Source organism: Globicephala melas, chromosome 20 (assembly GCF_963455315.2).
Source record: "Globicephala melas chromosome 20, mGloMel1.2, whole genome shotgun sequence".
NCBI classification, from domain to species: Eukaryota; Metazoa; Chordata; class Mammalia; order Artiodactyla; family Delphinidae; genus Globicephala; species Globicephala melas.
The window spans coordinates 38,334,870-38,358,533 of NC_083333.1; the positions used below are offsets into that span (position 1 = coordinate 38,334,870).

Here is a 23,664-nt window from a genome sequence, read left to right on the forward strand (position 1 = left end):
CCCCGGCCCCACGCCCATCCCCAGGAAAAAGCAGCCTGACCTGGCCTGGAGCGCAGGCAGGAAGGAGCAGAGGTAAGGAGGTGTGGGTAGAAGATCCTGCTCCTCCTGGGGAAAGGCGGTCCCGGGAACATCCAGGAGCCAAAAAGAGAGGAGGGAGCGGCAGATGTTAGCACTCGGGATTCTGCTGGGCACCCTGACAGGCATCCCACCACCACCCCCATCTCCCGGACAGGTTGTCTGCGAGGCCTGAGGGCGGATTGGCCCCCTCCCCATCCTCCTGCCTTCCCCTCTTCTCCCCCCTCATAACCCTCTTCCTTGTCCTTCCTTCTTGCTCCCCGCTCCTTCCTCTTCTCAATCGCTCTTTGTCCCCTGAAGACCGGGGTGCCCTATCCAGCCCCTGCGAGCCGTGGCCCCTCGTGCCTCCCACTGTCTCTCTCGGCTTTCCTCGTAAGCGACCCTCGAGTCCTCTCCCTCCCAATCTCCCTCGGCGCTTTCTAGCTCTCCCTATGACCCTCTCTTCCATTCGCTTTTTCGTCCCTAGTCTTCCCTTCTCTATGCGAGCCTCTCCTATGTCTGAGACTCTAGCATCCTCTCCATTTCCGAGGCCCTGTCTCCCTCAGTCAGTCTCCCCTTTCCTCTCCCGGCTCCAGCCCTCTACTCCGCGGCCCCGCCCCACGGCCCCGCCCCTCTTGGTGGGCGGAGCCCTACCGTCCGCGGCCCAATTAGGCGCCGGCCCAGCCCTCAGCCCCACCCCTCACGGGCGCAAAGCTGCGCTGAGCGGGTGGGGCTGGATAGGGCGGAGGGGGCGGTGGCTCGAGCGCGGGGAGGCAGGAGGAATCAGGCAGGAGGCGGCGGCCGCCGCGCTCAGTTCTGCCGCGCCGCGGGAGGGAAGCGCGAGGTGGGAGCCGGCGGCTGGGCTCGGCAGCGCATCCAGCGCAGCGCGGCGCCCCGGGCCCGGCCCCATGCCCTCAGACCCGCCGGACCGCCCTTGAGCACGGGCGCCCTGCCCGCGCCCCCCGCCCGCCGGCACCATTGCCCCGACGGCGCGGCCTGGCGGCCCGGCGCTCCCCAGGCTCCGCGCCGGCCGGAAGACGCTCCTGGCAGCCGCCGCGGGCGTGGTGATGCTGCTGGTGCTGGTGGTGCTCATCCCCGTGCTGGTGAGCTCGGGCGGCCCGGATGGCCACTACGAGATGCTGGGCACCTGCCGCATGGTGTGCGACCCCTACCCCGCGCGGGGCCCCGGCGCCGGCGCGCGGCCCGACGGCGGCGACGCCCTGAGCGAGCAGAGCGGCGCGCCCCCGCCCTCCACGCTGGTGCAGGGCCCCCAGGGGAAGCCGGGACGCACAGGCAAGCCGGGCCCTCCCGGGCCCCCGGGGGACCCGGGTCCTCCGGGTCCTGTGGGGCCACCCGGGGAGAAGGGTGAGCCGGGCAAGACCGGCCCTCCCGGGCTGCCGGGCGCGGGGGGCAGCGGCGCCATCAGCACGGCCACCTATACCACAGTGCCGCGCGTGGCCTTCTACGCCGGCCTCAAGAACCCTCACGAGGGTTACGAGGTGCTCAAGTTCGACGACGTGGTCACCAACCTAGGCAACAACTACGACGCGACCAGCGGCAAGTTTACATGCAACATTCCCGGCACCTACTTTTTCACCTACCACGTCCTCATGCGCGGAGGCGACGGCACCAGTATGTGGGCGGACCTCTGCAAGAACGGCCAGGTGGGCCCGGCGGGGGCATGGGGCTGGCCCGGGGGCAGGGCATCCAGGGATCCCGGGGCCGAAGGGTACGGAAGGGCGCAGATGGAGCCCCTGGAGCGGCTTAGGCATTACAGGCGGGGATGGTCCAGGCTGGCTGGCACCCCTAACTCCTCGGTTCCTGGGCGCCAGCTCCAAGGCAAATGCCGCTGGGCACCCGTGGTATGGAAATGAGGGAGATAAATCCAACTAATAATCAGAGCGCAGGGCTCCCGGGCGCGCGGACTGGCCCTTGGGGGCTTGGCCCTTGGGAAACAGCATCTGAGAGCTGGGATTCTGGTTGATACCAGCTGGTGATGAGGGGACGGATCAGGATGGGCTCTGGGGAAAGGCAGCATCGGCGCCCACGGGCGCCTGGGCGCACCGCTAGGCGCGCAAGCGGAGAAGGCGAGCTATAGGATATGTTTTGCGCACAAAGGCAAAGGGAGCCGAGCGCATAAAGCCTTAGCTGCAATACATCCCCCGCCCTAAGAAAGGGACCACTGGGCAGATCTGACACCCTTTGCAAAACCCGGGACTGCGCGGCCCCTTCCCACCGTGTCAGAGCTAACCGCACAAAAAGACGGCCTGGGGGGGAAAGTTTTTCCTCCTGAGGCAGGGCAAAGAGGTGGAAACTCCCCCTCTTCTTTGCCTCCCAGCTGCAACTCCTGATTCCTGGGGTGCCGGGGGATCCTCTTCCTTCCCTATCCCCGTCGGAGAGACCAGAGTGGCAGGCACCAAGCTCACGAGGTCTTTGGTACCTGGGACCGGCAATGCCTCCTACTCTCCTTGGAACTGCTGCCCTGGGACCAATCTTGACCTAACCCTGCCCCAGGGTGACAGTTTTACGCAGCACCCTTCGCTTTGATTCCCCCTCCCTTCTCAGTGCTCCCAGACCACGGTGGCCTGGGGCCCCTGGGGTAGTCAAGCAGAGCATCCTTGTGGAAGAAGGTGTCTGTGCCAATCAGAACTAAAGCTAGGCTGATGGGAGTTGGGAAGGAATCTCCTGCGACTGAGACCCAAGATCCTGCTGGAACCCCTCCCACTGCAGCACTACCCTGAGGCAGACCCTGGCTTGCGGGGTGGGGGAAAGGACAGGCCTGAGAGTCAGCAAAAAGCCTACCAGGTACTTGTAAGTCTGCCCCCTGCCCTCTCTGCCCTCTCTCCCATGCCTGCTGTGTCTGGTTTCTGCCTCTCCCCTGCCTCTTTCTCCTATCTCTCCATCTCTTGTGCTGGCCTCTCTCCTGTGTCTACCAGTCCTCTGTCTCTCCCTGGGTTTCTGTTCCCTCACCCCTGGGTTTAGCCCCCCCCCTTTATTTCTTTGGTGTCTATCAGGCTTCCTGTGTCTCTCCTCTTTGTCCTTGGTTCTTGACCAAATGGGAGGCCCTAGTATCCAGTTAGGGCCATCTCTGCAGACAGTCCCACATTTCCCCTTATGAATCGCCGGTAAGGGATGCAACAATGTCACCTTCATTGATGGAATTTCTCCCTTTCCTAAAGGAAGTTTGGGCTGGCATGAAGTTGAGGTTTCAGGGGGCTGGGGGCCCAGCTTGCCTGAATAGGGAGGTGGTCACCAGGCCGCCAGTGGGCCCTAGACCCTATGCTACTTCAGGAGGGTGCCGCAGGGCCCCAGAGATGAGACAAGAGAGGCCCCAAAGGTGGTGTGTGCTTGGGGCAAGGACACTTGCTGCTGTCTCAGGGAGGTGAAACTGACCCCAAAGCCTCTTTTTACCCCCCGGGGCAGGACATCGACAGAGCCTGACAAGGAGGTGGCACCGCAGGCTGGTAGAAGAAATGAGGTGGCTTTAACCAGGGGTTTCAGAGACCCAGCATTTTAACAGTTACTCAGACCGTTTCCTCCACACACATAAAAAAATCCAAGCAGTGGGGTGATAGGCTCTGGTCCTCCCCTACATCCTTTGTGACTTCTTCCAGATTGTCCAAGAGATTCCTTTACTCTCACTGGTCATTCTTTATATTAGTTTTGAGCCCCTACTAGGAGCCAGGTTTGGGGTTCCAGAGGTTCAGTCTGCTTGCCCTCCAGAACCTTGTGGTCTGTGCAGGGGAGACAGTAGTAAACACACAATAACACAGCCCAGCGATTACTGAGTGGGAGAAGGATAGGGAGACCACGGGCACTCCTGTCCCCAGATGTGTCGGCTGGAGGGAGTGATTCAGTGGGGCCTGCCCCAGCTCAGACCAACCTGCTCTGGGGAGAGGAAGGTGAACCTGGGTCCCCAAGGTGAGGAGACACAACTAGGGAGAAAATGAAAAGGTCAAGTGTAGGGAAAGGCTGGCTCAGAGGTGGACATTCAAGTGAGCGGAGAAAAAAATGATGGGGCTGGGCAATGGGTGGGACCAGAAAAGAGGAGCTTGCTCCTCCCACGCCTTCGAGTCCAGGGGTGACCCTGGGCTCTGTGCTTTTCCTTCCTGGCTTCCTGCCCTGCAGAGAGGCTTCCAGAATTTCCTCCAGAAGGTAGAGCTGCACTGGGGCCCTGGCCCTTCCCTGGGCAACATGGGGAGACGGGGCATCACCACCTTCCTGCCCGGTGCTGAGACCCCCCTCTCTGTCCTTGTGTGAGGCCCACCAGCCCCTCTATCTAGGGGTAGCTTTGAGTCACCACTGCACAGCCTGATGGCACTAAGCCTGAGTCATCAGGACATGGGCACCGGAGGAGCCTGAGGAAGGGTCTCTAGGTTGGGGCTGGTGCCCTGGGTGAGGTGAGCCCCCTGCAGCTCCCCCTAAGACCCACAGTTCAGGGACTTCCCTGGCTGTCCAGTGGTTAAGACTTCATGCTTCCAGTGCAGAGGGCATGGGTTCGATCCCTGGTCCCTGGTCGGGGAACTGAGATCCCACGTGCCGGGCGAGGACGCGAAATTGATAAACAGGGCTAGAGAAGAGGGGGCTGTGTGGGGACAGGCCAGGGCCTATGGGAAGGCAAGTATTACAGATGGGCAGGGGCTTGGACACCAGAGTTTGAGTGAGGTGAGAAGTGGTGGGGTGTGTAAATTGGGGACCATGGTATAAAGACCTAACTGGAGATCAGCCTCTCTGATGGGAGGAGAGGGGCCCCCTGCTGTCCTCTCTGGCCTCTAATGCCTTTCACAGCACAGAACGAGTGCTTGGCATAGTAGGGACCCAGCAATGGTGTGAAAGCACAAGTGCCCTGTGGACCAGGCTGGCTGCCTGTGGGAGCCACACATGCACATCCCAAACCCCAGCATTGCTCTGGGGGTAGGGGCACATTTCCTGGGTTCTCTGCCCCCACTCCACCCCCACTCCAGGCCCCTAATCGGACCACTGCCTCAGTTTCCTTTATTGGCAGCCCTTGAAGAGGTGCTTCTATAGCACCCCCTCCTGAAAAGCCCCAGACTTGCTTTCCTGCTTCCAGGACAACCTCAAATCCCCAAACTTCCCCTCTGCCCCCAGGAGGAGCTGGATGCCTCAACTGTTCCCAGTCTTGTGCAGAGAATCAGGACCCCTGGGTTCCATTCCTGGATCCCCCGCTGTCTAAGGATGGAAGAGCATTAATTCTCCCTGCCTCCGTGGACAGTCAGGATAATCACAGCAACAATCATGGTGATGAATAAATAATAAACATAAGCGTAACAGTTCTGATGCTTGTCACATCACCAGGAGATTCCTGATGACAGATGACGGTATTCTAATGGATTTGCCTATTAAGAAGCACACTGTTTTAATGAGTTAAGGCTAAATTAATCTGGGTAATAAAAATAATTGTTATTAATAGTAATTTATTAGCAAAGATAATGAAATGCATGTGTAATAATAAATACTACCAGGATTAGGGCCCAGGGAACAATACAGGAGTTGGCTGCTTGCTTTTTTCAGCTCTTTCCTAGTAGCTCAAAGCCCATCAAGATTAAAAATTGTTTCCTTCACTGTCAAAAAGCTTCTACACTGGTGGCAGTGGTGAGGCAGGATCTTCTCATCCATTTTCTAAATGGAGAAACTGAGCTCCTTGGCAGACGGCGTCTCTTCCTCATTTGATTTTCCACCACCTTTAGCTGGACCAGGAGTTTTCCCAACTGAGTGCCCCAAACAATTCCCTCCCGGGTTGGGGAAGAAGAGCTTGAGGGGTGAGAAGGGGCTGAAAGGATCTGGGCTTTAACTGGCAGACTGCGTGCAAATATGTCGGGTCCTCCTGGTGCAGCATTGCTGCTGAGTCAGCAGCTTCGGCACAGCTGATCTACAATTCTGCCTTCCGTCCAGGAGGGAGGATGGGCCCCTCCCCTAATTTGCCTTGGTCCAGCCCTGACTGTCAGCCCTTGGGGGAGTTGCCTTCGGTGAAGGGGCAGGATGGAGAGGGGCTGTTGAGGAGCCTGGCTGAGAGAACCCCATTCAATGCAGCCTCCCCCCAACACAAGCCGGAACTTGAAGATGGTTCCTCTCTTCCCATTCTCCACCCAGAATATCCCGGAGAGGCCCCAGGTCAGATGGCTCAGGACTTGCGCTGGCCTCAGCGGTCGGAAAGGAATGCCTGGAGGGAATTCGTCCACCACCCCACATCCTCGATATCTTATGATTATAGTCTGAGCCCCCCAAATGATGTGTCAGGCTTCAAATCCAAAGGCTGGCACTCCCCTGCCCCATCGTCCTGCCTGTCCCGCCCCTCCTCCATCCAAACAAGGAGCAGCAAAGATATCAGATCAGACTGAGGATCACAGAGGGATATAAGGCTTGGCTCCCTTCTTCCCATCCACTTCCTTTCTACCACCGTGGGGTGACACAGGAGGAGCCGGAAGTCCTCTTTGGGTGGGGGGATAGTCACAGGTATAGCTACAGCTCCTTGGAGGCGGGATGCAGGCCCAGCCTGAGCCTTGGGAGGGGAAGGCCTTCCATCTCACTGCAGGTCTTCCTGCAGGCCTTCCATCTCACTGCTCTGGTGTGAAAGACTCCAGAACGGACTTCAGACAAGGCGTCCACAGAGCAGGCCCTGGTACTACGGTGGTTGCTTTCTAGTAGCCTGGCATTGATCCAGGCCCGAACCTGTAAGGCCAAGGGGCGCCCTCCTGTCCATCCACTGACATAAGAACAGGTGGATGTGGCTGAGATGTAAGGCATCATTAGCACAATAAGGCAGAGAGGAACCAATGGTGAGAGAGGGGATGGCCCTCCATCCCTTAGGGGTCCAGAGAATTCCTCTCTGCAAGGAGGGAGTTCCAGGCTGAGGCATCCCGGAAACATTGTTGAAGTCAGACAGTGAGACCTAGGGGAGTTAAGGAGGCCGATTACACCTTGACTGCCAATTCAGACCCAGATTACACCTGCCCTAGAGATCCAAGGCTCCTCTGTAACCCCTTCCCAAAACACACAGTTATGACTGGACAGGGCAGTGGTGGGATGATGGGAGAAAAGCAGGCTGAGAGCCCTGATGGGGCTGGAGGTGGGGCTTTGGGGGCTTCCAGAGGTAGCTGCCTTACCTCTGACGGTCCCCCTCCCTCCCCGACCCCACCTCTCTCCCTCCTCCTCCCCTACCTTCTCACACACACCCCTCTTCTCCTACCCCCACCAACCCCGCAGGTGCGGGCCAGCGCCATTGCCCAGGACGCAGACCAGAACTATGACTACGCCAGCAACAGCGTGATCCTGCACCTGGACGCGGGCGACGAGGTCTTCATCAAGCTCGACGGAGGCAAAGCGCACGGCGGCAACAGCAACAAATACAGCACATTTTCCGGCTTCATCATCTACTCCGATTGAGCTCCTCGCGACCCCTCCATCCCCTATACCCCCGGAGGTCCCCTCCCGGCGGGGCAGAGGATGACCCGTCCCCCTACCCACACCCCCTCGCTGCCCGCCACGGCCGCCGGCTTCTCCCGGCTATGACGCCCCCGGCCTGCCCTCACCACCGTCCGGGCCGCAGCAAGCCCTCCCGCCGTCTCGCCACAGAGCCGGGTCCAGCGCGCCCCGTCCCGGTTCCCCGGGAGGCGGTGTCGACCGCCCCTGCCCCGGCCCGCACTGTATATTTGTACAATAGGATTGTTTTTGCCCACCTGACCCACCAGCCCGCCCCAGCTGGGGGAGAGATCTCGGCGGGGTCGCTCCCCGTGCTCGGATGTGCTGCCCACCCGCTCTGGGGTGGCGCTGCCTGGGGGAGCGGTGTATCGGGGGCTGTATGGCTTCCCAGCTACAGCCCTGGCCGGCTGAGCCCCGTCTGACCAAAGCTATAATAAAACACTTCCACCCCGCTGGCTTTCCGACTGTGCCGTGGAGAGGAGTTGCAGGAGGGGACCATGAACCCTGCCCTCCTCCAGGCTGGGAATGAGTCTGCTGAAAGCTTCTCACGGATCCGTGGGGAGCCAGGCTCCAGAGCCAGAGCTGGTCCCGGAGGAGGTGGGCCGAGGGACCCAATGCCCACCACAGCCCAAGTGGGCCTGGGCAGCTGGAATAGGAAGCAGTTCAGTTACATCATCATTTTCCAGGGTGGAAAAGCTCCATCTTTTCGACCTTGAAAGTGGCATCAGCATTCCAAAGGCATAGCAAGTTTTAAATTGGGAAACCCAGGTTCTGGTCCCAGTGCCACGGTTTAGAATCCTGGCCGTGCCACTCTTTTCTGACTCAGTTCTGGGTTAGTGACAGCAGTGAAAGGAACAAGCTTTGCATTAAATGCTGGTTGACCCTGACCCAAGCACTTCACCCCTGGGCCTCAGTTTTCTCATTATAATGTGTAGGTGAGGAGACCTAACCTACCTCACTTGACTGAGAATTAAAGAGGTATCATGTATATGCTCAATAAACACAACTTTTATTATTTATGCATCACTTTAAAGTTTGCCAAAGGCTTTCATGTATGTCGTCTCACTTGAGTCTTCCAAGAGCCCTGGGAGGTTGGATGAGTAGATTTTATTCTTTTTCCAAAGAGGTTAAAGAGCTTTTAAAATAGGACACAGGGACTTCCCTGGTGATGCAGTGGTTAAGGATCCACCTGCCAATGCAGGGGACACGGGTTCGAGCCCTGGTCCAGGGAGATCCCACATGCCGCGGAGCGACTAAGCCTGCGTGCCACAACTACAGAGCCTGCGCTCTAGAGCCTGCGAACCACAGCTACTGAGCCCACGCAGCTAGAGCCCATGCTCCGCAATAGGGGAGGCCACCGCAATGAGAAGCCCACGCACCCCAACGAAGAGTAGCCCCCGCTCGCTTCAACTAGAGAAAGCCCACACACAGCAACGAAGATCCAACACAGCCAAAAGTAAATAAAATAAAATAAATAAATTTATTTAAAAAAAAAATATAGGACACAGTCCCCAAGTTCTGTGATTGCACTTGAATCCAAGAAGCCCTTGCCTCCCTGGAGACACACTAAATCTCCTTGCCTTGTCACTGCCTCCCTCACCTCCTATTACTGGGACCATGACGGTTGCACAGTTAGGGATTCCTAAATCATAATAGCTAATATTTAGAGAGCACCCACTCTGTGTCTGACACCATATAGGAACTTTTTAATTGTTTAAATTTATTTTTGGCTGCGTTGGGTCTTCGTTGCTGCACGCAGGCTTTCTCTAGTTGTGACGGGCAGGGCTACTCTTTGTTGCAGTGCACGGGCTTCTCATTGCGGTGGCTTCTCTTGTTGCAGAGCACGGGCTCTAGGCGCACAGGCTTCAGTAGTTGTGGCACGCGGGCTCAGTAGTTGTGGTGCACAGGCTTAGTTGCTCCGCGGCATGTGGGATCTTCCTGGACCAGGTCTCGAACCCATGTCCCCGGCATTGGAAGGTGGATTCTTAACCACTGCGTCACCAGGGAAGCCCCATATAGGAACTTTATAAATATTATCTGATGGAAATGTGTGTGGGGTGGGAGTGGACTGGCAAGAAATGCTCCCATGCCCTTTAACATGGATGCTGTTGTCTTATCCATTTCAGATGAGGGGACTGAGGCTCAGAGAGGATAAATAATTTGCCACGGTCACAGAGCTAGGAAGAGGCAAATGCCAGTATTTGAGCCAAAGACCATGCTCTTACCCAGCATGCCCTATTACATAAAGACCTGGGATCTCCGAAGCAGAACGGAGGAAGGATGGCTTGGGGGCAGCCCAGCGCTTCCACTCCAGCGCTGCCCTGCAGAGCCTTGATGGGATTTACAGGCATCTGCCCTGGGCAGCAGCCATGGGGTGAGCCTCTTGGAGAATCCCAAGGTTCTGCTTGAGGGAAGGGTCCCATCTGGCCTCCCCTCCTCCTGCTGGCTCAGCTGGAGAGACAGGAAGGAGGGGTGGCCTCCCTCCCAGTCAGGCCCCATGTATGGACCCTTGTCAAGGCTGGCGGACTTGAATGACTTTCTTTATCCTGTCTTCTCTCCCCGACATCCCCCTACTGCCAGCTGTGGCCATTTAATAAAATTAGCTTAATACTTGTTCCTTCCCTGTGGGGTCTGGAGATCGAAATCTGCGGGTTCCCACAAACCCAATAAAATCCCTGGCAGGTCTAGCTGGAACGAGAGTTTCCTTGGGAGAGTGATTAGATTAGCCAGCACCCCCCCGCCCCCCCACCCAGTGCCACCCACAACCCCCTGTGATTCTTTAATGGCCAACTGGCCCCAAATTACCACCACACCTGGGCGTGCTCCCCAGCCCTCTCCAGAGGCCACAGGGACTGGTCTAGGACCCCTGCTACAGCAAAAAGCATGTTAACCATTTTTGTAGGGAGAGCCAGGCTGGTTGGCCTGCTTTCTTTTCTTTCTGGTAAGTGGCTGTTCCTCATGTCATTCTGAGAGATGGGCCTGAAATCTCCATGTCGCAGATGAGGAAATCATAGTCTGAAGAAAATCTGTGACTTGTCTATGGTCACGCAGCAAGTTTGTGACACAACTGGGACAGGACTGAAGCCAAGAACCTTTTCTTCCTTTGCAGGGCACCAGGGGTGTCCGGCAGTGCCAGTTGCCAGCTGGTTGTCACTCAAGCGGCATCCCAGCTGACGGGGAACATGTTGGGGTAGTGTCTCCCCCACGAGACAGGGGCTCCCCAAGGGTGGATCTATTTTTTCCCCCCTCAGACTTGGGACACCTGAGAGCAAGGACTATGTCTCCATCCTCAGAATGGGAAACTTCCTGAAGGCAAGACTGTGTCCTCCATCAGCCTGGGTGTCCTCAAAGACAGCGTTTTGACTGAGTTGAGGGCAAGGTGTGTATCTCCAGAGACTGGGGATGAGGAGGGGCCGTTTCCTAGTTGCAAAGATTGTGGCCGTCCTCTCAGTGGCTCCAAGGGTAGACACTGTGCTTTTTCTATTAAACTAGCGCTTTCTGAGACCAGACCCTGGGACTGGAGGTTCCCTGAAGGACAAACTCTGTCTCCTCATGCAATTGGGGTCTCCTTGAAAGCAGGGTACGTGTCTCGCCTCTTCCTCTGTCAGGGGCGTGTCTGCCACAGAAACATTCCACAGGGCAGGGCTGGCTACGTGGTGGAAAGGAGGCTGGACAGGCAGAATGGTGAGCCCACTCTGGAGGAAGGAAGGAAGAAGCCTCCCCAGGCTGCCTCCCCTTTAGAAAGATGTGTGATTAATTAACGAATAATGTCCCTGCCAAAGGGGTGTGAGGATGGCAGTGCCCCTGGAGCTCACCCACACGAGAATTGGCAGGCCATCCTGTGCCCAGGCAGCTGCCAGCCCTCAGAGCTGGTGTTGCCCTGGTTTCCGGGGTCAAGGGGAGCAGAGGGGGCAGCAGGAACCCACCGCTGGGGGCTACCCTAATTGGATGACTTTGCAGGAAGGCCAGGCAGGTGCGCTCGGCTCTCCGCTTCAGCTTGCTGCAAACACATCTGCCATGGTGAGGTCTAGGGGTTAATTGCCTCCCGCCTCACTCCTGGTAACCGATATTTCATTTACTGCTCAGAGGGGGAGCTGCCTGGAGAATCAATCCTGGACAAGCATCCAGGGGACAGGGGAGGCGCGGAGGCACGGGAGCTGTGTCCTGGAGGATCTCTGAGCGTCAGAGGAGGAGGCAGGAGGCAAGGACCAATTGCTCAAGGCTATTCTGGGGCTCACCTGCATTCTGCTGACGCTGACAACAGCTCCAGGACCCCAAAGAGCTGGGAGAAAATCCGAGGGGTCCAGAGGCTGCACTACTTCAGCTAGCGGTGCTGTTTCCCCTGCCCTGGTTCCTTCTGCATGTACTTACCTGGGTACCCCTGTAAGCTGTAGCAGGTTAGATGCAGTTAATAAGGTTATTCTCACAAGCGATGAAGGTATATTTGAAAAGCGGAACTGGAGGTGTGAGCTCCTCACTTCCTTCCAGGTAATAAACCTTAAAATCCTACAAATGGGACTTCCCTGGTGGCGCAGTGGTTGAGAGTCCGCCTGCCGATGCAGGGGACACGGGTTCGTGACCCGGTCCGGGAAGATCCCACATGCCGCGGAGCGGCTGGGCCCGTGGGCCATGGCCGCTGGACCTGCGCGTCCGGAGCCTGTGCTCCGCAACGGGAGAGGCCACAACAGTGAGAGGCCTGCGTACCGCCAAAAAAAAAAAAAAAAATCCTACAAATGAAGTGATAATAAAGTGGAAGTAAAAAGTCTATACATGTTTGGGACTGGGTGGGGTTGGAAGGGTTACTGAGAGAGGGCAGCTGGGGCCTGGAGAGAAAAGGGACCAGAGGGCTCCCTGCCACCCTGCTTTCCACATGCTACCCATTTGCCCCATCTGCCAAAATTGAGAATCAAAGCCACAGAATGGGCAACTCTCAGTACACAGCTGGAAAAACTGAGACCCAGAGATGAACCCAAGTTTGCTCGGGCTGGTTCAGGGCAGAGCTAGAACCTGAGACAGCAGGACCCAGCAGACATGCAGCAGTTGGAGTCAGAAGAATTGGGCTCAAGTTCTGGCCCAGTTCAGTGTTTCAGGAAACAAAATCTCACCTATCTGAGCCTTGGGTTCTCCATCTAAAAAATGGGCCTAATAAAAATATCTACTTGAAGGGCCATTACGAGGCAGTAAGAAATTATTAATATTTTGTAAGTTGTAAAGCAAAGTACAGATGCAAATCTCCCAAGCCCTGTGATTTAAAATTCTTTTGAGGACTTCCCTGGTGGTCTAGTGGTTAAGAATCTGCCTTCCAATGCAGGGGACATGGGTTCGATCCCTGGTGGGGGAACTAAGATCCCACATGCCACAGGGCAACTAAGCCCATGAGCTCTAGAGCCCAGGTGCCACAACTAGAGAGCCTGCGCCCTGCAACTACTGAGCCAGCGGGCCCCGGAGCCCGTGCCACAACTAGAGAGAAGCCCACGCACCGCAACAAAAGATCTCACAGGCCGCAACAAAGATCTGACACAGCCAAATAAATAAATAAAAATAAAATTCTTTTGGCTGCACTTCAATGTGTGGGCCGGTGATGATCGTCACTGAAGAAAACGAAGACATCTGGGTTTTCTCCCACCCGAAGTGAGTGTGGGGCACTAAGGGAGAGATTGGTCTGAGGTACCCAGGATGGAGAGCTAAGTATTAAGAATGGAGTCTCCAATGTGGATTCTCCCACCATTCTGCTCTGTGGCCTCCAGTTTGGGGTAAGAGCACAGGGATGCCCCAGAGGACCTGGCCAACCCATCTGTTTGGTCTCTACTTGCTCTGCTCATTTTTTAAAAAATATTTACTTATCAAACAACCCATACATTGTTAGTATACACATCATGCAAGGTTAAAACATATTCAAACATCAAGATCCACATTCAGGGCTTCCCTGGTGGCGCAGTGGTTGAGAGTCCGATGCAGGGGACGCGGGTTCGTGACCCGGTCTGGGAAGATCCCACATGCCGCGGAGCGGCTGGGCCCGTGAGCCATGGCCGCTGAGCCTGTGTGTCCGGAGCCTGTGCTCCGCAGCGGGAGAGGCCACCACAGTGAGAGGCCCATGTAAGTTCTAGAGGCTGGAAGTCTGGGCTCAAGGTGCCAGCGGGGTTGGGCTCTGGTGAGAGCTCTCTTCTTGGCTTGCAGATGGTTGCTTTCTTGTTGTGTCCTCACAGAGCAGAGAAAGAGAAAGAGAGAGAGGAAGAGGAGTAAGAGAGAAAGAGAGAGAGAGAGAGAGAGAGCTTGCTCTGCTCACTTTAACATTACTGAATACCTCATCTGGGCCAGGCCCTAGCTCAGTGTGGAGGAGCCAGAAAGTGATAAGAAACCACCCAGGGCTTCAAGATACCTACAGAGATCATATAAATACATCCAGGACACGGTGCTATTAGAGAGGCAGGGAAGGCTCCCCAAACTGTTAACAGTGGTTACCTCTGAGGGAGCTGGACTAAGTGGAGGCTTACATTTTTTTTTTTTACTTATATAATGTTCAAAATGGTTTTACAACAATTCTCCCTCCAAAATCTGAGACCCCAGCCCCACCCCAGCTGTAGTTGAAGCTGTCCTTTTTGGAATAGGGAAGGGGGCAGAACCCAGGCAGCTGAGGGGTTTCTCTTCTTTTGTCCAGGGGTTTGGGGAATATTGGAGCTGGAAGAACAAATATACTCTCATCTCCGTATCAACAACTAAGTTATAACAGTAGCTTATGCACCATGCGCTGTTTTAAGAATTTTGCACGTATTCGTTCATTTTAATCTCACGATGATTCCGTAAGGTAGTTACTATTATCACACCCATTTTTTTGGATGAGAAAAATGAGGCACAGAGAGGTAAACCTTGCCCGAGATCACCAGGCTTCATCTTTCTGACAACAGCTCTCTTGACTGTCCATTCCCTGGAGTAGGGGAAGGGTTGAATCTCACTCCCTCCCAGCCAGAGAAGTCTTTCATCCCCTAAATCACTAGACATTTCCTATAACACCTGCCACCTGGGCAGCTTGTGCAGGGGCGGGGTTCCTGTCTCTTCCCAGACAGTAATGGGCAAATTCAAGGAGTTCTTCCCAGGCCCCCAGGGCTCAAGCCCCTTTGCTCCCTGAGTGAAGAACCCCAGCCAGCATTAGGACAACTGCCTAGGCCAGTAGAGTTACAGACCTCTCCCTGCCTGCCCAGAACCAGGGATGGGTCTGCTAGACCCTGGGCTACTTCAGCTGCCTGCAGAACACCTGCTCTTCCATGAAGCCTTCCTGGACTTCCCCAGCAGTCATCTGCCATCTCCAAGGCCATACTGAGAGCATCTTCCAAGTGGCTCACTCAGTACCTAACACGGCTTCCTCTAGTTGAGGCAAGTGGGGGCTACTCTTCGTTGCCGTGCGAGGGCTTCTCATTGCGATGGCTTCTCTTGTTACGGAGCACGGGCTATAGGCCCTCGGTCTCAGTAGTTGTCGCATGCCGCCCTAGAGCACACGGACTTCAGTAGTTGAGGCACGTGAGCTCAGTAGTTGTGGCGCACCAGCTTAGTTGCTCTGCGGCACGTGGGATCTTCCCGGACCAGGGACTGAACCCGTGTACCCAGCACTGGCAGGTGGATTCTTAACCCCTGCGCCACCAGGGAAGTCTCCAAGGACCTTTTAAAATTGGTCTACACCCGAAGCAGTGAATGCTACATCCAGGTGCAAAGATGTGCAGTGACAAGGGTACAGGTGAATGGACATGCCTCCTCTCTGCCTCCTTTGAGCACCCAGGGTTGGTAGTCTTGCCACTTGCAGATAGTGAGACATCCACACACCTCACAAGAGCACAGAGCCTGTGGCCTTTCACACCCCCAGCCATGTCAGCCCAGAAACATCTGCTGCCAGACAAGGAAAACTCCTGCACCCAGCCCTCACGTCTGGGTTCTATGCTTTGAAGTTCTTGTTAGGCCAGTACCAGGCTGCTCTCCCCTTATCAGCATCTGTGGTGTAGGGCCCAAGGGTTTTCCATTTGTGTCCACTAAGGTGGGCCTCACCAGGCCCTACCAAGCTCTCTCAGCATCACTGGGCTTGGTTGACTCCCTCACCTGCAGAATCCTTTTCCCTTGGCCTCTAAGATCCAAGGAATGGCTCCACTCACCAAACGAGCTCCACTCCTCCTTCAGACCTCAGCTTGCAAGTCACTTCCTCCTGACACCCTCAGATGTTCTCGTTATAGCCCATCTCTCATGTCATTGTTAGTCATTGTTTAATAGGCCAATTTCTCCCATAGCCTGGAAGCTCTATGAAGGTAGGAGGTGACTGTTTAGCACGCACCACCCTATCCTCTGAGCCTACTTGTCTCATATCAGTAAATACTTGTTGAATGAATGAATACGAGAACACCCATTACCACTTCATTGAATGTCTGCAAGTTGCCTTCCCTACATTATTTCTCATCTTTGTAACAAGCTAAGTATTATTTTATCCTCTTTTTTTATACAACTGCAGAAACTGAGGCTCTGAGAGGCTAAGTGACTTGCCCCAAATGATCAAGCAAGTAAATGTCCCCTTTCCACTGCCCATAGCAGGGCCAGCCTCTGCTCCTGGCCTCACCGTGACTCACCTCACCTTCTCCAGGTAATTGTCAGAGGCAGAATAGGACCAGGGCAAGACTTGGCTTACAGGGCACAAGAGGCTCCTATTCCCCTCGTCTCCTGGGCACCCCAAGCTTTCAACCACACTCCAAACCTCTGTTATAATGCACATCCCTGTGAGGGGGGAGGAGATCCCTAACCTGGAAGCCATTCTCTTTTTTTTTTTTTTCTTTTTTGCGGTACGCGGGCCTCTCACTGTTGTGGCCTCTCCCGTTGCGGAGCACAGGCTCCGGACGCGCAGGCTCAGCAGCCATGGCTCACGGGCCCAGCCGCTCCGCGGCATGTGGGATCCTCCCGGACCGGGGCACGAACCCGCGTCCCCTGCATCGGCAGGCGGACTCTCAACCGCTGCGCCACCAGGGAAGCCCTGGAAGCCATTCTTTAACAGCTTATTTCTCCTGGGTAGTGGAGATGGCAAGAATACCCTGGTTTTCTGGTAGCTTTACAATAACAGCATTTTTGCATGGTTGTTTCATTTTATTCTCACTAAACCAGCAGTGCTAGCTCACTGAATAGAGGGCGGTAGAGGTCCAGGTAGGTGAATGGAGTTTGGGCCAAATCAACCAGGGATTAAATAGTGACACTCCTATCTTGATGGCAGGCCAGCCAGGGAACTTTGCCTCCTGCTTTCTTGCATGCCTCAGACCTGTTCATGGTCCCAGTGTGGGGACAGATCATTAGAAAGTGGTGAGCAACTGACTCCCGGCAGCCATTGCTGCTTCATCCTAATCAGACTCATAGAAAGCTTACATATGCTGGAAGTTAAGAGGGTTTTCCAACCATGCTCTTAGGAAGGGCAGGATATTTGCCCCACTTTATAGATGAGGAAACTGACACCCAGAGAGGAGAAGTGACTTCCACAGTCTCAGCACTAATTAATGATACAGGCACTAGTGATTGGAATCAGACTTTCCGATTCCAGGGCAAGGCTCTCTCTTCCACCGCCACAGCCCCCGGAGCTGGGGATGAGCATGAGGGTGGCCCACCAGAATCCAAGCAGCAGACCACTGTGGAGGATAGAGACACTGCGGCCCAGCGGTGCCCTAAGGGGCCGCCCCTCTTATTCAACAATCCGTCCATGATACTCCTGGCACTGTCAAAGCCAAGCAGGTGCCACTCTCTGCCTCCACCGGTTTCTCCACATCAAAGCTTGAAGTTCATTCTTCGGATGGTCGCGGAAGAGAAGAAACCCTGGAGAGCGGCTGAAACTCCTTTCTTGGGTAAGTGGATGCCGACTTAGCCCACAGAAAAAGCAGGTTTGAAAACGTGTTTGATGTCTGGTTGCTGCATTTGGTGATGAACTCAGTCCCAGGGACAACTGAGACGGGCCGTAACCCTCCCCTTCCCCCTCCGTACCCCAACCCCATACTGGTTTCTGCCGGTCGGTCTGGTGGCTCCAGCCTCAGAGACACTGCTTCGAACCTCCAGCCAGCAGGAAGGGGAAGTGCGCAAGCGCACTGTTGACAACTCCCGCCACCTCGGAGCAGTACACTGTTACTTAGGAAACAGCCAATCAGCCATCCGGACTGTGACCAATGGCAAGCGCCGATGAGCCGACCCGGCTAATTTGAACACTCCGCGCGGGCAGGAGGTTGGCGCCGGTCGGGTGCTGGAGGGGCGGCGCTCTCCGGTGGTCAGGGTTTCCTGTCTGCTGCGGCTGGACCCGGCAGCGAGGGGCGACACCAGCGGCGGGGAACCGACGAAGGGTAAGCGCTGACCCACGACGGAGGCGGCCCCTCGGGCTCCTGCGCTCAAGTCTGGACCGGCGGACCCAGCTGCTGACGGCGGCGGAAGCCGGAGCCCGGCCTCTTTTGTGCGGGACATGGAGATGCAGCGTGAAGACCGATCTGGTCCCGGGCGGCCCCTTCCGAACAGGGTGGGGGGAGGTGCGGGGAGAAGGCCCTTCCTTCTATACCTGCACGGGAGATCGGGACCCTCTGCTGATTTGTACAGGACCTAGACTGGGCCCTCATGTCTGCATCCGGGCCCAGCCCTCTGTACATCCGCTCTGAGAAAGGTACCCCTGCTCATACGTAAGGACGAATTGGGTCCTCCCGCGCACTAGAACTAGAGACGTGGGATTCTCTGCACATCTGTAAGGAGTAGCTAAGACCCTCGCTGCACATCTGTGCAGAACTGATTGCAGAGCTGTGCCAGGGGCCGTAACTTAGTTACTGGGGCACCCAGTAAATATTTGATTGAATAAAGGAAAGAGTGAAAGAAGATCTGCATGACGGAAAACCAGGCCTTCTGCTACTGTTCCTAGGATGCCTTTCCTCTTAGCTTTGACCCTTTAAGGTACTGAAGTGACACGGGAAAGATAAGCCTGGTCTGTGTCAAGGAAAATAGGCGATTTTACTGCAGATGGTGGTTCTTCTGGTAGGGGGCGAAATGCTAGTATGTCATATCAATTCTAATAATGATGGCTAACATTTATTGAGCACTTACCAGGTTTGAGTTAACTCATTTAATCCTCACAACAACCCAATGGAATAGATACTAATATTTACATTTTACAGGTTAAGAAACAGAGAAGTTAAGCCTAGCTAAGAGGAGAACATCCACAAAATTTTTCTGTATGAGCTTCTCGTGGATGTTACACTGCTTTCACCCGTCTTATCACTATTCTTTTTCCTCTCCGGTCACACAGTCCATGCTTCAAACAACTACCAAAGTATCCAGTCCTTCTCTGCCTATTTCATGATTGAATTCCCCCACCATCAGAGAGAGATTTTAAAGTGTCTCAATTTGTTGGTTTTATGTTAACCAACCCAGCTCCATTTTATACCTTTTTTTTTTGAAAAAAAGTATGCCAGTAGCATATTTTTAGAGGTCTTAATAAAAATTATCTCTATCTGGCTACAGAGCAAATCTAAACAGTTATCAGAGTATTGTACAAACCATATTCTATTTCCACAAGCAATTAAATTTAAAATATAAAAGAAAAAGAAACAAACCCACATTTGGATATTTTTTTTAAAAAAACATTTAAATAACTCAGTCAAATAGGATATCATTATTCTAATTAAAATGTAATTAGCATGAAACAGTGATAATGCTATTTATAAAATGTGGGGAATGCAGTTAGAGAATACTTAGAGGGAAATTTATAGTCTTAAAGACTTACATTAGAACATGTATTTTTTCAATCTGAAAATGAGGCAAATATTCAATTTTAATAAGATAGAACAGAACAACAGAATTAAAGTGTAGAAAATAAAAGAAGTTGAGAGCAAAAAGTAATGCAATAGCATTTTCCTATATAATAGAGATGATTAACTTAGCCAAAAGCTGTATCTTTGAAAAGACTAATAAAAAAGCCAGACCTCTGGTAATATTGATTAAGAGAAAAAGAAAAGAAACATGGAAAAATGACCTTAGGAATGTAAATAGGGACATAACTTTGGTTACTGAAAGATTAAAAGAGAGAGAAAGACTTCAATGGAAACTCTTTTTGATGATGCTTTTGGGCAATTTTCTAGGAAAAACAACTTACCTAAACTGATTCAAGAAGCTATGGAAGGTACTTCCCTGGTGGTGCAGTGGTTAAAGCATCCGCCTGCCAATGCAGGGGACACGGGTTCGATCCCTGGTCCGGGAAGGTCCCACATGCCACGGAGCAACTAAGCCCTTGTGCCACAATTACTGAAGCCCTCGTGCCTAGAGCCCGTGCTCCACAACAGGAGAAGCCACTGCAATGAGAAGCCCACGCATCGCAACAAAGAGTAGCCCCCGGTCACCACAACTAGAGAAAGCCCACAAGCAGCAATGAAGACCCAACACAGCCAAAAATAAATAAAATAAAATTAATTAATTAAAAAAAAAAGAAGCTATGGAAATTTTGAACAAACCTAGGACTACTGAAGAAATTTGATTAGTTTAAAATCTACCTTCACACACATCAAAAAAACCCACCAAAAATATACAGGCAATTGAAATGATTCTAATCTTCTAGAAACTCTTCCAAAAAAAGAAAGAAAGGAAGAAAACATTTACAGTCTATTTTTGGGGGGGAGGCGGGGTGCCGCGCAGCATGCAGGATCTTAGTTCCCTGACCACGGATCGAACCTGTGTCTCCTGCAGTGGAAGCTCAGAGTCTTAACCACTGGACCGCCAGGGAAGTCCCCAGTCTATTTTGTGATACCAAAAATGAGGCAAAGAAAATTTCAAGCCAATCTCTTTTATAAATGTAGTTGTAAAACTCTTAGATAAAATACTAGCAATCAGAAGCCAGTGTTGTATTTTTAAAAACTGCATTATGACGAAATTGGGTTTATCCCAGGAATGTGAGAATAGTTTAACAATAGAAGATCTATTAATACAATTTACACATTTACAGATTAAAGGAGAAAACATATCCCATTAGGTACAGAAATAGCATTCAATAACGATTTATGATTTTTTTCAATGGTAAACTAGAAATAGAGGTAAATTTCCTTAAACCAACAAAGAGCAAAATGAAAGCAGGAAAGAGACAAGATTGCTCACTATTGCTGCTTTCAATATTGTACCCGAGGTCCCAGCCAGAGCTGTAAGACAAGAAAAATAAATAAAATTGATTAGAAAGGAATAAACAAAACTACCATTAGATACAGCCTTATGATTGTCTATCTATAAAACAAAAGGACACAGCTCCTTCCTCTTTGCTACCACCCATAGAAAGAAACAGCCATCTTTGGACGTTTTTCTGTAGGTACTAAGGTGAGGGGGATTAAGAGCTGCAAAAGCCCAGGTAGAAGGCAGAGCAGGCTAGGATGAAGAGTAACGCCTCTGATGACAGAACAAAGTCAAGGTCTGGCCTTGCTACTTACCATCCATGAGACAATTTCCTTCCTGAGCCTCAGTTTCCTTTGCAGAGTAGGGATGTAACAAATGTATCAATAACTGCAGAATGAGATTGCTGTGAAAGATAAACGAAACACTTGTAAAGCACTTAGCATAGTGCCTGACACATAGTAAGTGCTCAATAAATGTTAGCTATAATTGTAGTCATTTTTAGGCTTTTGGCTTCAGACTGCTTTTCTCTGGCCTCTATTCATTCACAGGACAGATATTATACAGCATCTACTGCATGCTGGATCTGGCTCCTAGGCATCTGGGGTGCACAGACTATATCAGAAGAGGGTCCTGCTCTCTTGGAGCTTAAGGACCAGAAACACAGTGTACGATTGTTGTGAAGGAGCAATGAAGGAGACCACAGTAACCGCTATACAAAAATACAACACCCAAGGGCTAAGCACTTTCCCTGCCTTCCGAGCTCCCAATATCTGCAGGCAGACCCCCCTCAAGTCCTCAAAAATTCTTCTCCAGGGGCTTCTGAGGACCTTGGGCTTGTTCTCTCTGTCCCTATGAGGATGGGCAGAGGAGGCTACCCTGAAAACAACTGAATCTTGGCTTCCCAGCCTCAGCTCCGCGGCGAACTAGCCTCCGGGTTTTAATGAGCTGCCCCAGGTTAGAAACAGGACGTGACTGTGGCTGGCTCAGAACCCTGAAGATCTTATTAAAGAATCATGTCCCTTGTACTTTGGGCTGAAAAGCTCTTTCCAACCGAGGATCAAAGCAAACTTGACAAACGTTTTCTCATTAATCTCCCATCCCCCTGGGGCAGGAGCAGATCGGTAGCTGTTCTCTCTGGCTCTCGAAGGGAGATGATGTGACATCAACGTGGTGTGGCTGGTGGAAAGACCTCCCCACCAGTCAGAGGCAAAGCAGAGACCAGGACCCAGGTGTCCTAACTGCGGCCATGCCAAGTGTCACCCTACCCGCTTCCCACTTCCCACCCCACACCCTCAGCACTGTCTCTGGAAGAAGGAAAACATCTCATTAGGCAAACAGTCAGCCTCACTGGTCCTCAGGAGGTGGAGAGGAGAGAACTGTAAAGGTTAGGCGCACTCCGCTGCCAGTGCCCTTTTTAACTTCCTGCTTTGAATGTTAGGCTGCTCTGTAGCTCCAACTCAGCTAATACAGTGTAGACTCAGATGGTGGGACCAGGCACCCTCTGGCTTCACTTTCCTGGTCACAAGAGTGGGGTTCCTGGGAATTCCCTGGCGGTCCAGTGGTTAGGACTCCATGCTTTCACTGTCGAGGGCCGAGGGGTTCGATCCCTGGTCAGGGAGCTAGGATCCTGCCAGCTGTGAGGCACAGCCAAAAAAAAAAGAGTGGGGTTCCCTGGGGGTGGGAATGCGAGGATGGGAGACAGGAATTCTGAGTGTTGAAAATTAGGTCTAGTCCACTTATCCGAAAGCGTTTGAAGCATACATAATGCTAGTTACATAAAAGGGATTATAATTATTATACAAGCATAAGGGACTGTTACAACAATGTGATCATGAGGGTGTGATATATAACGTCATTCCAAGGCAGTATCGCAGGCTCTATGGGCAGACTGCCCGGGTTGGAAGCAGGATTCATCACTTACTACCACTGGGATCTCGGGCAAGTTGCTTAACCCTCTCTGTCTCAATTTTCTCATTGAAAAATGAGTATAATAATAGTAGCTATCACGTGGGGTCATGATGGGGTTGAAAGGAGGTGAAACGTGTAAGGCGCCTAGAACAGTGCCTGACAGAGTGGACACTTACCTGTTATGTTTATTATTATGATGAGCTGATTACTGGGACAGGAATAGAATTAATTACACACAAGTAAAAAGATGATTATTGGTTGACATCTCTCCTTTGTTTTGTGTGGGGAAGAAATTAAGAAGTTTGGGGGTGAAGGACAGGAGTTTGAAGTCAACTCAATTCTGCCTCATTCCCCAAGGAAAAAATGAGTTGTTTGCTGGAGTTTTAGGTAGAAATCCCGTGTTTCTTTGCTGAATGACCCTGGTAATTGTGACCCATCAGTGGGACCTCATCTTTCCTAGGAAAGCATTCATCTATTCCTATCCCCCAGGAACAGCCCCCTGTTTCTTACCCCTGTTAACATATCCCTAGACTTGGGCTGAACTTTTCCAGGATATCTGTGACTCCTGCATTGCAGAAATTCCATCTCTACCTTTGGTAGGCTGGCTTGAAGGTGAAATGAAAGAGGAGAGAGGTCTGAGGGGAATTCAAGAGAGAATAGGCAAATAAGCTTTCGGGATTACTACCAGGGCAATATTAGGAAATCTATCCATGTCACCCTCTACATTAACAGACTAAAGGAGAAACACTGTGCGATCATCTCAGCGAGTGCCAAAAAAGCATTTGATAAAATTTAGCACCCATTCCTAATGGGTAGTGGAGGGTGGGGAACTAAATAAAGAAGAGCTAAAAATAGAAAGTAACTTATTATTACTAAGTAACCTAAGAGAATCAATGACAATCTATTAGAACTAATAAGGGTGTTCAACAATGTGGCCAGATACAAGATCTGCATACAGAAATCAGTAGCTGTCCTATGTTCTGTCAAAATGAATTAGAAAATGTAATTTTAAAAAGAGCTTATTGGGCTTCCCTGGTGGCGCAGTGGTTGAGAGTCCGCCTGCCGATGCAGGGGACACGGGTTCGTGCCCCGGTCTGGGAAGATCCCACATGCCACGGAGCGGCTGGGCCC

The 23,664-nt window shown here is 52.8% G+C and overlaps 1 protein-coding gene across 2 annotated transcripts; it reads left to right on the forward strand.

Moving 5' to 3' along the window:
• Positions 1 to 885: 885 nt before the first annotated feature.
• On the forward strand, positions 886 to 8,484 carry C1QL1 (complement C1q like 1). Of its 2 annotated transcripts, none has more exons than XM_030848985.2 (2): positions 886 to 1,718; positions 7,279 to 8,484. In XM_030848985.2, the coding sequence occupies exons 1-2, from the start codon at positions 1,122 to 1,124 to the stop codon at positions 7,456 to 7,458; spliced, it is 777 nt and encodes a 258-aa protein (XP_030704845.1). In that variant the 5' UTR covers positions 886 to 1,121; the 3' UTR covers positions 7,459 to 8,484. The 2 variants fall into 2 exon arrangements, with proteins under 2 accessions (XP_030704845.1, XP_060146439.1); XM_060290456.1 differs by lacking the exon at positions 7,279 to 8,484 and adding an exon at positions 5,164 to 5,345.
• Positions 8,485 to 23,664: the final 15,180 nt, after the last annotated feature.